The 15,593-nt window shown below is 38.1% G+C and overlaps 1 protein-coding gene across 1 annotated transcript; it reads left to right on the top strand.

Annotated features, from left to right (window-relative positions):
• The first annotated feature begins 5,712 nt into the window (after positions 1–5,712).
• CDYL (chromodomain protein, Y-like) lies at positions 5,713–15,354 on the top strand. The gene is made up of 5 exons (XM_009075203.1): positions 5,713–5,965; positions 6,567–6,739; positions 9,583–9,793; positions 13,833–13,976; positions 14,929–15,354. The coding sequence occupies exons 1-5, from the start codon at positions 5,723–5,725 to the stop codon at positions 15,085–15,087; spliced, it is 930 nt and encodes a 309-aa protein (XP_009073451.1). The 5' UTR covers positions 5,713–5,722; the 3' UTR covers positions 15,088–15,354.
• The last annotated feature ends 239 nt before the right edge of the window (positions 15,355–15,593 follow it).

Here is a 15,593-nt window from a genome sequence, read left to right on the forward strand (position 1 = left end):
AGGTACAATAAATTGAGAAATCTTTTTCTTATATTCAATGATATTTCAAAGGAAGCTGGAACTATTGCTTGATTTCAAAATGTGATATTAGTATGTATACTCAAACAAAAAAAATGGGCACATACATAGGAGCTTTAAAACCCTCATGTTGAGTTTCTGTAATCTGTGCCAATATACTACAATTGTAAGATATTTTCTGTAATTGCTGAAGCAGAGATGGAAAAATTACTGGAAACTGTTATATATTATGTTTGCATTGTGGTATCACTGTCTGGGATCAGTGTCTCGTGTGAAATATTTGACGTAGTGCAGAGTTAAGACTGGTAAAGCTTAACAGTGTTTACAGTTAGAGCTTGCTAGTACATATGAACATGTAGCAAACACCCCTATTTGGAGGCAAAAAATGAAATGTGAGGCAACACACTGTACAACTCGTGTGAAGTCTTCTGGATTATATATGCAGGGCATGATAAAGCACTCAAATATAGAAGGGACTTAGGAAAAAATGCAACTTACCTCTAGCACTGGTTTTTAATTTATTTTCTTTTTTTTTCCCCGTCGAAATATTTTTTTCCAAATTAGTTTTCCAGATAATATTGTTCCCTGTCTGGTACTGGAGTTGTAATTAGTTGCAATTGCAGTGTCATTTTTGCAGTTAACACTTTATGACGTTGTTGCTGCTGGTGTATTTTCATTTGGGTACTGAAGTGGGATGCTGCTTATTAGCCCCTTCATCACTTAAAGTGGGAGAGGACGTGGTTGGTGCATGAGGGTACAGGAAAGGCATGAGAGTCCCTGCAGCTTCTTGAGAACACTGGAGGCTTCTCTGAAAATGCTGAGTGATTTTGTGATTAAAATGAGAGGTGACTTTCAGCGCAGATGAAGCAATGAGGAGGGGACAAAGCAGACTTATATACAAAACTGTGCCTATAGCAAAACAGAGAACACTGACTCTTCCCTGACTACATGCTGCTGTTCAGGAAAAAGGCATTGAGTTTGGTTTAGGTAGTTTTCTGCAAATGTCTGCTCAGTGCTAGTTCGAAAAAAATATATTAAAAAATCCCCTTTATTGAATATTGTGTGCCATTTGGGAACCTGTTCCACGATTTAGTAGAAGAGGAAGAGAGATGGAAAAGAATGACAGGCTTGGCCTGGCTTCTAAAAAAAGAAAGTGTAAATAAGATTGGGATTAATCAACCTGAAGAAGGGCTGTGATGAAAGGAATGGAGAAAGACAAGATGTATGTTGCAAAACTTGCTGCCAAAAGATACTTCGGAAAACAAACTTGTAGTGGTTTCAAAAGTAAATTGGACAATCCTGTGGGGGACAAGGATTTAATTACATGGAGTTTGGTGCAGCCTGTGGTTCTGGGCATGCAAGTTTTAGTAATTGCTAAGTTTCTGTTGGCTGGAGTTGAGGAAGATACTCGATAGCGTGGTTCACACTTCCCATCTTCTTATGCTAGTTCATTAGGCCTCTGTGCTAAGCCTTTCAGAAAGGACATACTCTGTCAGTCAAACCCTTTGATTTAAGAGTACCAGCACTAGCACCTGTGTACCCAAACAAACATGTGCAAAAGAAGCCTGGCTGGTTTTAGAGCATCTGTTTGGATGTGTCCCCAGTACTGTTGCAGGGAGCAGAGTGTTTGTATTCAAGGTTTGCTGTGTAAGCTAAACTGAACTTCTCAAGAATTTGGGAGACAGTAACGGTGAGGCATGAATGTCTTGGAGAGGATCTTGGGATTTTAACTCTTGGATTGTTAGGAAATTGTGTTACTTGGTTTGGTTTTAGCTCTGTTTATCTAGGTGTCTGGCATTTTAATTTGTTTTAATTTTAACGGTGCATTTTCATTGTTATCCCACTCACATTTTGGAGAGATGAGTTTTTCCTGGCTTCTGCCAGTGGAATGGGAATGACAGTACCTTTGGTCTTCCCCCTTTCCAACACTGGTGTTTTGTGCCTGTCTTCCTTTCGATAAGACCGGTTCCTATCTCATCTTTGCTCATAGGGAGCCAGAGAGGAGCTCTTTGTTAGGAACTGCAATGATGGGACAAGGGGTAATGGATTCATACTGAAGGAGGGAAAGTTTAGGTTGGATATTAGAAAAAAAAATTTCTAAGGATGGTGAGACATTGGAACAGGTTGCCCAGGGACATGGTGGCTGCCCTGACTCTGGCAGTGTTCAAGGCCAGGCTGGATGAGGCCTTGAGCAACCTGATCTAGTGAGGAGGTGTCCCTGCCCGTGGCAGGGCGGAGTGGGACTAGATGATCTGTAAGGTCCATTCCAACCCTTAAATTCTATGATTCTATAGCTTTCTTGTTTTTTCTCCTCCAAGGGCAGCTGCATGAAATTGGTGACTGTTAACCAGGTTTTGATCAGCAGCTACAAAACAAAGTAGTCCTCTTAATTTCATTTTGCGTCTGTATGGTGTAGCTTTGGCTTTGTACAGTAGTAGTATGTCTTCACCTTTGAGAAGATCACATTACATTAATTAACAGTCTGCGGATGGAAGGGTTTTTTATAACTATAAGCTGTTTGTTTACCTCTTAAATAAACATAGTTCTGCATTAGTTGATGATATCCAGAGTAAACTGTCTTTTTTCCAAGCCCTTATTTTTGAAAGCTCAGTTTGAAAGGAGAAGGCTGGGGTGTGTTGTTTGTCTTTTGATATGCTATATCCCTTAATGTATTAAAATGCTGAACTGCCTTTGGTTTGTTATGAAGACATATTTTAAAATATTTAAATATAGTTGTAATTAGCCTGAAGATAAGTAACCTCAATGCAAAGTTTTCATGTGAGGAAGTCTATGACAATACAATTGGCATATATCAGTGGCACTTTTTTCACTTTTGTGCCCATTTCTTGCTACTACATGTGTCCAAGCCTGTGCAGAGAAACAGCCTTTGCCTATGTGTAAGTGGCTTGAAGTACTGCTTTATGTCTCTGAGTTGTCTCTTCGTTTCGAGGATCAAATGCCAAGAGAAAAGAGCCCCCTGTACTGTCAGGTATACAAGGTCCCAAACTTACAGCAGTAATGACAAACACGAATATATTTGAACTGTGTCGGTGCCATTTTCTGATCCATACCAGCTGGCTGAGTCTCCCTGCACAGAGGTATGGTTTCTAAAGCTGACAGTTTTTTGATTCCAGTCTAAGTATCCTACAAGTGTGTTTACATGATTGGATATAGGAGACTTCTTCCACTGAACTGCAGCTGTCCCTCACTTGTGGTTTGAAACTGCAACTATTGACAAGTGTAGGCAGAGTTTATATAAAACCCAGAAAGGTCTCTTGCCAGTTCAATAAGCATGAAAAGTAGCCTGTGGTGTTTACGTCTTGGTCTCTCTTGCCAGAAGTTTTGTCTCTGAAAGTATATAATCATTGCCTCTTGCATCTCAAAAGTAATTTTCTGGTATTTGAGTATGTCTTTGGAAGTATGAGTCATGGGAAAATATAGGCCCAAAGCTCTCACACAAGTTTACTGTCTCTTTGTTTTGGCTTAGTCTAGTCTATTGTGCTCTCTCAATTCTCCGTGTTTTTTGCTATGGCTAGGACAGAAGCCATAAAGAATTTGTTTCAGAGTTTAAAAATCAGAGGTGATTTCAGTTGTTTGAATTTACATTTCCTATGGAAAAGCAAGCCATTGCAGCCAGTGGTACCATTTCATCTTACATTCCTAATGAAATATGGGGCAGCAGTGGTGTTCCTGCAAATTCTCTTTGAAGGGAATTCTTTTAAAGGAATGTAATCGCCATAGTGTGGCTGGCAAGGGAAAAGTATTGAGAGCATCTCTCATCGACCTCATATTTGCTGTGCATCAAATTTTTACTTTTTCTGCTGTAATGAAAAAAGCTGTGAAAAATCAAGAATAAATGTGAAACTTATTTGACAATACAAAACATTAATTTTCCATTTAATGTTGTTCACCTCTGTCTCTGAAACTGAATCCAGTTTCTTCCTCTGCACTTTAAAGAACTAAAAAATCTTGAGTTGTCTTTAACTTCTTCACAAAACGTGATATGGTAAGAGGATTAACTCACTAATACAACAAGAAAGAATTTTAAAAGTAAAATAAAACCTTAGTTTTGTATAGCTCCTTTAACAGACAACTTGCCTAATTAATCATAACAGATCTATAATATATTTGTTTATTTAAAATATTTGTTAGAAAAGCTTCATTTATATCTGAAGGCAATTTCTGAAATGCATATAGGAAAATGTACTAAATTTTAATTTTTCTTATTGTCTTGTACTTCATATGGGTCAAAAGAAGCAACATTTCAATACAGTTAAAATATAAAGATATATGATATTCCAGTTACTTAGATGAGCCTGTTCAATGTCTTCTTTGATGCTGTAGTTTTTTAAAAAATTAAAATCATAGCATTGCCTATCATTAGAACTTTAAAAATATAACTTCACAGAATTAGTTAGGTTGGAAAAGACCTGAGTTCATGGAGCCCAGCCTATGACCTAACACCACCGTGTCAACAGGACCATGGCACTAAGTGCCACATCCAGTCTTTCCTTAACATCTCCAGTGATGGTGACTCTACCACCTCCCTGGGCAGCCTATTCCAGTGTCTAAAGTTAAGCATTAATTAAGCAAGATCCATCAATGACATTTCATTAACAACTTACTTATCCATGATATAACTCTACTCTTTAAGACACCATATGCATGATGTTCTGAAGTACCTGTTAGTAAGATAAGGGCGCTGGATTTCCTGTAGATTTTAGTCTCAGACCTCAGTTTTCAGGAAAAGTCTTTCAAAAGCTTTCTGCCTGGGCCTATAACACATCTTCCCAACATATTTAACCCTCCTGTTCCACTACTTCAATGTGACAACCTCTATGGAGATTTAACTTGGAGACTTAAACATACAGATGCATTATAGATTCAATATGTTCTCTTATTTTGTCTTATGAATTAAAATTATTTGGTATCATGTTTCTAATGTGGACTACAGAAAAACCTGTCCTTTCTGTGACATAAGGAATGACCTGTTTACTTTCATGCTTTCAAATTCTGTCTCTTTAAGTGATGGGGAACAAGACCGGAAAGACTTAATGCTCTGTTTGCCAATTCTAATAGCAAAAATTGCTTAACATGAGAAAGATCTCACTGTCTGTGAATCCATTAAATATCCATCACTGCATGGATCTTGTTTCTCTCTCAATGAAGTATAGTCTGTATTTCTTCATTTCCATTTTTCTTTAAAGACTATTTTGCTTTGTATGATCTTGTCAATCAAGTTCTTTATTTGGTTTATTGTGTCTTTTTTCTTCTGTGTATTAACTTCTCCTGACACTTGAAACAAAAGGCTTCTGCTTTCTCTTTGCAGTATTGATGCTGTTAGATGACTTTAAAGATGCTGGAAAAGGAGAAAGCAGAGCATTAACCTACTGAAGTGCATTAGTATTAGGTGCATTAAATAAACCTCTCCCTTCCTCTAAAAATAAGTATATTGTGTTTGGCCTGTTTGGCTTATTTCAAATGTATTTTCTCACAACTGTAAAATTAATTTCTTGAAACCCATTGTCACTTTAATTTTGCTCTGCGCAGTGTCTGTTTCAGTAACTTCCAGGGGACTGTTTCGTATTTGCTGTATGTTCTTAATATGACTAACCTGTTTTCACGCTCATAGGGATTTTGAGACTGGTGAGCTAATAAAATGTAATTGCTATTGTTTAAACTATTTCCAGGTACATCTACCTTTATGGAAGCATTAGCAGCCAATGGTACAACCAATATACAGACATCTGTAACAGGAGTGACAGCCAGCAAACGAAGGTTTATCGATGACAGGAGAGATCAACCTTTTGATAAAAGGCTACGCTTCAGCGTGAGACAAACGGAGAGCGCGTACCGGTACAGAGACATCGTTGTCAGGAAACAGGATGGATTCACACACATTTTGCTATCAACAAAATCATCTGAAAATAATTCATTAAATCCAGAGGTCAGAACAATTCTTATTTCAGGGGGGAAGGGTGCTGGGGGAATTTGAAGTCCTTGCCTCATTTATGTCTGTTCTTCGGGCACAAATGTGTGTAAAACAACATTCAGTTGCAAAACAAGATTCTTGCTTGTAAGATGTTACAAATACAACTGGCTTCATGTGCAAGTCACTTGAGTTTAGAAACTATGTTCTCTGAACATGTGCTGTCTTTATAAGGCATGCGGTGATTTACAAAGTGCAACTTGAAAAAAGCTTTAACCTGAATTAAGGTCCTTTTTTTTCTGTACTGGTTGCATATGCCATCTGCTGTCCAAATTACAGAAATGCTGAATGAGTGCTTTAGTTACAGATAACATCTAATAGATCTTTTCTTAATGATTTAATTATCTTCATCTAATTACATTTTTGAAATGCAAAGCTTCTAATATTCTGACTTCTTTTTTTTTTGATAATGAAGAAAATTTTCTTATATGATGGTTGAGTGGATCCTAAGGAAAAGTTAAAGATGTTGAGGATCTTCTGAGGGGAGAAGGGGAGGAGAGCAATATGCTACTTTTGAATGATGGAATAAAATGATGCTAATGAAATTTTTATTTTTCAGGTAATGAAGGAAGTCCAAAGTGCACTGAACACAGCAGCTGCAGATGACAGTAAACTTGTGCTGTTCAGTGCAGTTGGTAGCATCTTCTGCTGTGGTCTTGATTTTATTTATTTTATACGACGTTTAACAGATGATAGAAAAAAGGAAAGCACTAAGATGGCAGAAGCTATTAGGTATGTGAGGTTATCTTCAGTCATCTGATGGGTATTCTTCATTGTGTAGCCTGGCTTGTTTTACCTTTTTTTATTCAAAAGCCTCTAATTCAACAAGATCACAGACATTCACCTGTTACGTGATATAGTATGCAACACTTCTTTTACACTCCCTGTCCCTTTCTATTTGGGTTGTCATTTCATGCATCACTGGTTTTGCTACTAAAATGTAACTATGATAACTGGTAGTATGGTAATACTCCTCCAGTTAAAACCAATTTTAAAATACTTAAATAGCCATAGAGTTTCAGGAAAACAAGTTTAATACATAGAAATACAAGATGTGCATTGAATGTGTAACTTCATACAGGACACTCAGAGCAGTGTAATGATGGATATTTCAGAGAAGTAGATCAATACTACTGAACATCATCCTAATGCTAGGTACCAAACCTAATGTTTAAACAAAATGAGCTGAACTACTACTAACTAGAAGAAAATGTATGGAAAAAAGTATAGACCTTGGAGATATGTTTTAGAAGTGCAAACAAGTAGCTTATCATTTGAACACTGGTTTTGAGGTCCTGGTCTCTTGTACACTTCTGGAGTATTTGTATTCTTTCAGAGACCAATTTTCTATTGTTGTTACTGATTTTCATGCTTCTAAAAAAGGCTGTGTGACTTGTAAAAATGGGCAAAGGTAACTTAAAGACCTACAAACACACCCCCCCCCTTCAATTATAATAATGGTATTTTTCATATGTATGGTAGAGATGGTCCTCTCCAGAATGCTCAGACATGGTTAAAATTACGTTAAGTCTCTGGATGGGATGTTTGTATGATGATTTGTGTAAGATGGTTCCAGAAATTATTTTGCATGTAGCTATTTCAGTTCACTAGAATGAGTTAAGAAGCAGTATCATAACCTTTAGTGATGGCTGAAATATAGGAAAATTGTCCTGTTTTGCAGAACTACAAAAATATGTAACACAGATAAGGTAAGGAGCAGAATTGAAAATTACCTGTGCATGTATACATACATAGATGCTTACTTTTTCCTAAGAAGCTCTTGAAGGCATTACTGTTCGAGAACAGAGAAGCATTCATGCTTTGTGGGTACTGGAATGATTTGCCATTTTTTGCTGATAATGAGGATGAGAATATGCATTTGTAACTTAGTAGCCTAGTACCCAGAGCATGATGATGAATCAAGAGAAGGGAGGAAGTTTACAGGTGTGTGATATGTGTAAATGGAGCTCTACTATATGGTTTGTAGATTTATTTATTAAGAAAAGCTGTCTCCTGCCAGTCCAGGACTGCTTCTTAAGGAAAATCATTAATGCTTTGGACATGTTCATTTATACCTTATTACCGTCACTTAAAAATACAGACAGATACCTTACTCCAATGCCAGATGGAAATACAGTGAAGACCAAGTAGGGCTGTAGCTACAGTTTTGGTGCCCAGAGGTGAGGTACTTGTGCAGCCTTATCTGAGTGAGCTGTGAGGTATATGAGTATCCCACAAGTGCCATATCAGCTGATGCTTGTAGGAGGGGTGTTAAATCTGCACCTGTCCAATTACTGTGCTTTGTTGGGCTTGGAGAAAAGCCAGGCTTTTATAGAATCAGAAAATGGTTGAGGTTAGAAGGGACATTTGCAGGTCACCTTGTTCAACCTGCCCCTGCTCAAAGAATGTCACCTAGAACAGGTTACCTGGGGCCATGTCCAGGCTGGGTTTTTTGCTATCTTCAAAGACTCAGAGTCCATGGCCTTGTTGGCTGCCTGTTTGGTCACCCTCACAGTAAAAAACGTTTCCTGCTGTTCAGAGGGAGCCTCCTGTGTTTCAGTTTGCAGGGGGATGCAAAGAGGACAGAGCCAGGCTCTCTGCAGTGGTGCCTAGTGAGGCAGGAGGCACAGTTGTTTATACACATGGATGACAAATCCCTGAGCCTTCTCTTCGCTAGGCTGAACAGTCCCAGCTCTCTCATTCCCTTGGTCATCTTGATGGCCCTTTACTAGACCATCCTGAGTCTCTCTTTCATGGGGGAGCCTATAACTGGACACCAGGGCTGAGCAGAGGGGTAGGATCACCTCCTGCAACCTGCTGGCAACATTCCTCCTAAAGCAGTGCAGGATATACCGTTGGCCTTCTTTGCCACAATAGCACAGTGGTAGCTCAAGTTCAGCTTGGTGTGCACCAGGAACCCTAGATCACTTTCTGCTAAGGTGATATTTTAGCTGTTCAGCTTCCTACATATATTGGTGCCTGGGGTTGTTTCACCCCAGGCACAGGACTTCACACTTCCCTTTTTTGAATTCCATGAGGTTCCTGTCTGGCCATGTCTCCAGCCTGTTGAGGTCCCTCTGGATGGCAGCACAACCCTCTAGTGTATCAGTCCAGTTTTGTTTCATCAGCAGTTTGCCAAGGGTATGCTCTGCTCCATCATCCAGATCATGAATGAAGCTGTTGAACGGTGCTGGACCCAGCACTGACGCCCTGGGGTGCAACACTAATTACTGGCCCCCAACTAGACTGCATGCCACAGATCTCCACCCTCTGGGCCAGCCATTCAGACATTTTTCAGTCCACCTAACTCTGCTCATCCAGCTCATACATCAACAGCTTGACTGTGGAGCTCTTATGGGAGACAGGGCTGAAAGCCTCTCTCTTAAGTCTATGCAGACAATATCCACTGTTCTTTCTCCCCTCATCCACCAAATAACCACCTCATTGTGGAAGGTCATCAGGTTGGTTTTGAAAGTGATGTTACTGTGGAGATGAATTATTACAGAGTTTTCAAGGGCTGGTATATTTTATAATCTTGATATATGTAGTGAGTGCATGTTTCTGTTTCTCTTCAGGAATTTTGTGAATACTTTTATTCAGTTTAAGAAGCCTATCATTGTAGCAGTAAATGGCCCAGCCATTGGACTTGGAGCATCTATATTGCCTCTGTGTGACGTGGTTTGGGCTAACGAGAAGGCTTGGTTTCAGACACCATACACTACTTTTGGACAAAGTCCAGATGGATGTTCATCCCTTACATTCCCTCGGATAATGGGCCTGGCTTCTGTAAGTAGCTTGCAGGGTAGCTGACAGCTTCACAATTCAGTTGTGATGATTTATCCAGCACTGATTTCAAGACTTTTTACCTTTGCTGTGTTGTCTTTTTCTGAATTTTTTTCTTTTTCTCATGAAAGCCTTTCATGAGAAACCACTTTATAGCTTCTCTGCTCCTTGCTCTTACAGCCTAGTCCTTGCCTGCATGCACAGAACAGAAAGCAAGCGCAGGACTTAATCCCATGCCATGGGCACCTTTAACTCTGATGGTAGCAGAAGGGCTATGTCCTGTATACCAAGACACACTTTTACTGCTGATGGCTCATGAGGAGCAGCCACCAGTGTCTTGCATTCAGCACAGCATCAGAGTGTAGCAGAGACTGGGTGGCTCTGTACTTGGTGTCGTTACGTAGCAGAGAGCTGTGTCACCAGCCAGTAGCAGTCTTATGCGAGTATGCAAAATAAGTATTTCAGTTTCCATGCACTCGTAACAGAAAGCTGTTTTAAAATCTTTTACCTACATTATTTTCATGCTGCTTACAGTTTTTCATGCTGTGTTCTTTGAAAACATAGACCTATGTCTTACTCCAATTTGGACAGTATGAAACAAATGCTTGTAGCTACACCCTTTTTTCCAAAGTTACTATTTATGTATAAAAGACAAGTTTTTTCCTGTAGGTATTTGTTGATTTAAAAATATAGGTTTCAGTATATGAAAACACCAGATCTAATGACTAATTATATGATTTCTGGATTTAGTTGTTAGAACAGAAAAGGTAACTGAAATAGATTAACAGTTATAAGAGTATCTATAATATCTTAGCATGTTTCAAACTACTGATTGTTCCTTTCCCTTTTTATTTGGCCATCCATCCATTCATCCATCCATTCCATCCATCCTCGTCCTTTAGAGACTTGTGGTTGTTACTTTTCATTTTGTTAGCAGTTGTACAAAAAACACAAGAAGCTCTTCCCTAGTATACTCTTTCATGTGTGTTTGTGAATGCTCTCATTGTTAAATATAAAGATTTAAATTGAAAGCTTCCAGTGCTAACAAATCCATAATGTTCAGTGCAAAGGGGAGAAAAAAATCCACTGTTTTCATACTGTCCTTGACCCTCTGCAGTATAGTGACATCAGTGCTGTATGGGACAAAGCTGAACTTTAACAAGCAGATTTCATGAAATATGTTCAGAATCCATACTGAAGACTTTGATAAAGCAGCATGCTTTTTACCTGTGAAAGGGAGAGAGAAGTCGTCAGAAAGATGTTATGAGTGAGATGCAAAACATTTAGGGGAAAAAATGAAAATATCCTACAAAAGTAAGAATTGATGCATCATACTATTTTCTACAAATATATCAATCCGGCAATATTAGTCCACCCTTAGCTCTCGTAAGTCGGAGTCAGTGCAATGTTGTTAGAAGCAACTGTGTAAAAATCTTCAAGATTGCTGGAACTATCTTCCATATGGGGTCAGTCTGGGCTGGTGAGCAGGTCTGTCATGGATGGGTTGTTTCACAGAACAAGTTCAACAGTGGTCTTATTACAGGAAATCTGAAGCACAAACCTTAGGACTCAAAACTGATACTGTATTGGGAATACCAAGAATTTTAGAAGGGTTCTTGACCTTGGCTTTTGAGTTTTGAAATTAATCGGTAGTAGAGATAAAGGCAATGTCTGTACAGGGTGATATGTTATTGTGCGTCTTCTGTGGAGTTCTTGCTCTTGGTTATCTGGTTCTGGACACAGGACAGCACAGGAGCTGTGTGATCAAGGATCACATGCTGGGTTTCTATGTCAGTCCCCAATATGCTTGGCAGTATTTCTTATGCTTTTCTGTCAGCCACGAAGGATACGTGTTTCCATAGTGCCTGTAGTCTACATCACAGCCAGGATTTCAGGTATTACAGAGTTCAGCTGCCTCCTGATCATAGTGCAAGAGAGTGGAGATGCACCATGGGCCCTAGTGCATGCAGGCTTGCATGAAAGGTCCCTGGTGAGCCTCAAAGCCATCACTGTAAAAGAGAGACCAGAGGAGGTCCCAGGGAAGTTCCTCTGTGGAAGGAGAAAGACAGACTGAGTAGAAAATGAAGTTTGCTAATGAGAATCTTCTATTAATGAAATATTTTTATCATACTCATTTGTAGTGCTGTATTATATTTCTTGGAAAGTAACCACCTAATTTTTACAGGAGGTACAAGGCATTGATTATACGGTTAAAACTTGTTTAACAGTGAGTCCCCAGCACATGTTGTGTATAGATCAAAAGTGAAGATGCCAGAGCAAGACATTGCCCTTCAAACCCTGTCAAGTGAGAACATTAATGGGAATGCTCAATTTGTGTGAGCTATTATGCTAATACTGTGTTACAGTTGGCAGAAATAAGATTACTCCACCATTCTCACTTAAGAGTTTTTCACATTCAGGAGAACTTAACAGTTGTCACTATGTTTTAGGGGGGAAAAAAACGGTTTCTAGCATTCAATTGCATCCTTGCTACCAAAGATATGTTGGAAGAATATGGAAACTTGACCAGCTGACTTAAATTTCTGCCTTTCCTAACAGTTAGACTGACTTCACATTTTGATCTTTGATATAAATGTTAAGTATTATTTAGATTTATGTTGGAAGAGTGTTTTTTCCACATCTGCTTAGGAAAAAGGATTCTTTGGTGTTTTAGACAAACTTGTATACATCGCTGGTTTTTAGCTAGTGTTTCAGGTTATTTTTCTTCACGTATATTGTGGAAAATTAGAAGGAAAGGTTAATCAACCTTGTAGATTTGATTTTTGCATTCACAGCAGGGAGAACTATAGGGTTATATAAATTGATTATATTGTAAGAGGCTCCTTTTTAAATAAACTAATATACAGGAATCACAACTTTCCATATTAACTATGAGATGCACTGATGACAAGGAGTCAGGACAGAAACTGCCAGTAGCACCCAGACTTTGTATGTCATTACAGGGGGGCAACTAACAGGTAGCAGAGTTTTCAAATTGCTTTGTGTGTAAAATGGTAATACTAGGACCACAGTGCTCACAGTCAATAGATAATGTGATGTCCTTAATTGAAAGTTGCTGAAATAATTATAAAAACTTCCAGTATTAGAAAACATTAAAAAACTCAGAATTTTGCCCTCAGACATGCTACACTTGCCAGGTTTGAGTGTTTTATAACAGCCTTATTTCCTGTATTTCCGGAGTCCAATAATGAGTTTGTCATATTTTTCAATGTAAATAAGTCATTAAGAAACAGTAAAAGTGATTTTTTTTGAGGTTAAATATTATTTTGACTTTTTAATGTCCACTGGCTGTTTCCATGCAGATGTCACTGCAAACAAAGTTTAACTATATAAGAAACTTCACTAAAGGTAGAATTAAAGCATAAGCACAAATGAGTGTAGGATGAAGCTTTAATGGGGAAATTGGTAAATAGTGAAGTGTGTGATAATTACAAATCAACAATATTTACGGAACTGGAGATCACCTTGTGGCATGGAATGTAGTACTTTTTTCTGTACCTTTAAATTATGTGCAAGATCTTTTAACTATTGGTGTTTTTATGAGTGCTATATCAGATCTTGAAGGATTTATCAGTTCGACACTGAACTCTTGAATAAAATGTGAATGTTTATCTGAGTGTGGTCAGAAATTGGAATACATTATTTATTATAAAGTGCAAGCTGATGTGTCCATTGCTGGTTTACATTTGCCAGGCACTATAAGCTATTACCACATATGCAGATATCCAAGTCAGCAATACTGCAAGAAAGCTAAAGCTAATTGAACATTCAGAGCCAGAAAATGACAAAAGATGTTTTCACGTTTAACCCTTAATCATAGACCTCCATATTTTTATAACTACTAGTCAATACCACGAACCAGCTATCTGTAGGCCAGTCTTCTTTAATTAAAACTTGGAAGAGCTATAATAGAACTATTTCAAATAGTGCAGGCATTTTTCTTATTTGTTTTGAACATTTTTCCTTTGATGAGTTTTGTCTCATTACATTTCATACCAGAAGTAACTTTTTATCCCTTCAGGCCAATGAAATGTTGTTCAGTGGAAGGAAGTTGACGGCGCAGGAAGCTTGTGCCAAAGGACTCGTCTCTCAAGTGTTTTGGCCAGGAACATTCACACAAGAAGTAATGGTTCGAATTAAGGAACTTGTCACATGTAATTCAGTTGTAAGTTTCCTTTATTTTCTTGCATTTTCTAAGATTGGAGGAATAAGAATTAATTTAAGTGTTATTAGACTGCGTTATTTTGTCTTTCTAATGAAAGACTGTGAAACAAAGATTGCATTATAGCAGGGCAACATTTTTTGACACGTTGTTGTGCATCTTTCTGTTTCTGTGGCTTTTAAAAAGTTTATATCTGACTCTTTCTAACCACAATGTACTACAGCATATGATAAAGAACATAAACCAGCATTGGATTCTTTATAATATACTTTGGTTTTAATGTAGTTGCTCAAGTCCAACTTACTCAACAGTATAAACAGTTACCCTGAGAACTGCACAAAAACACAGAAATCTTGAGTTGTCTTGAGTTGCAGTTTAAACTACCAAGAAAATAATGTCATGACTGTATGTTGAACTCAGTTTTATGAGGAACACATAGTGCTTTCACAGTTGTGTGCACTACCAGCAGTTGCACAAGATAGCTAAAGTGACCACTATTTGATGCTTTCTTACAAGAAATGGTGCAGTACAAGTTAGCTGTTCTGTGAATTAGGAATTTAAATTAACATGGAAAAGCAAATGAAATCTTTCAGTGTATTTTAAATGCTCAAGAGATTCAAAGTCTGCCTGGTTATTAGAGCAGTTCTGGATAATAGTGTTATGATTGCCCTTCACTTGGAGATTCCTCTAGTTATAAAGCCAAATTTCATGGTTTTCATTATTTGCACGTCTTTGTGCATTTGTAAATTGTGCTGGCACAGGATAAAGAAAATTTTTGTTTGTTGCTATAAGAAAGACTATGAGAAATGTTTCTTACAGTCATAGTACGTCCATGGATCGATAAGCTTAAGTTCACAATCAACTTCAGGATTCATCCGTATAAACCTGTAAGGATACATGCTGCTCAGCTCTCATGGAATACTAACCCAACTGCCCCTTTTTATTTTTGGCCTAGGTACTTGAAGAATCCAAAGCTTTAGTACGTAACATCATGAAGTTGGACTTGGAACAAGCAAATGAAAAGGAGTGTGAAGTTTTGAAGAAAATCTGGGGCTCAGCACAAGGGATGGACTCAATATTAAAATATCTGCAGAACAGAATTGATGAGTTCTGATGAGATGCCCATTGACACTGGAATTGTATTTCTTGGACATCGGGGCAAACAAAATATGCCCATTTAAAAAACCTATATAAACTAACCCCTTGCTCAACTTGGGAACAGGAGTGGACACCTCCCCCTCCCCTTTTATTGTCAAGGGGTTTAAAAGTACTGTATCACTTAAATTTGAACAAAACTCCTTTCTCCCTGATTGTTACATGCAGATATATATACACACACACGTGTATACGTGTGCATATATATGTCTTTTATATATATATAAATGTAATATGTGTGCGAGTGTGTATGTAGACACACACACACACAAGCTAAAACATGATAGAGTGCACTACCAAACATCTCTTTAAAGGCTCTAGTTTTTGTTATCTTTGGCTAGTACTGTATCAAATAGAGAATGGATTAAAACGTAAATGGTGTTGCATTATTTTCTGTGTGGCAGGGAAGTCTGGAATAATGCTTTTCATTTTCATGAGAATACAGAGTTGAAACGGGTATTAGCC

This window comes from Acanthisitta chloris, unplaced genomic scaffold, assembly GCF_000695815.1.
Source record: "Acanthisitta chloris isolate BGI_N310 unplaced genomic scaffold, ASM69581v1 scaffold450, whole genome shotgun sequence".
Taxonomy (NCBI): domain Eukaryota; kingdom Metazoa; phylum Chordata; class Aves; order Passeriformes; family Acanthisittidae; genus Acanthisitta; species Acanthisitta chloris.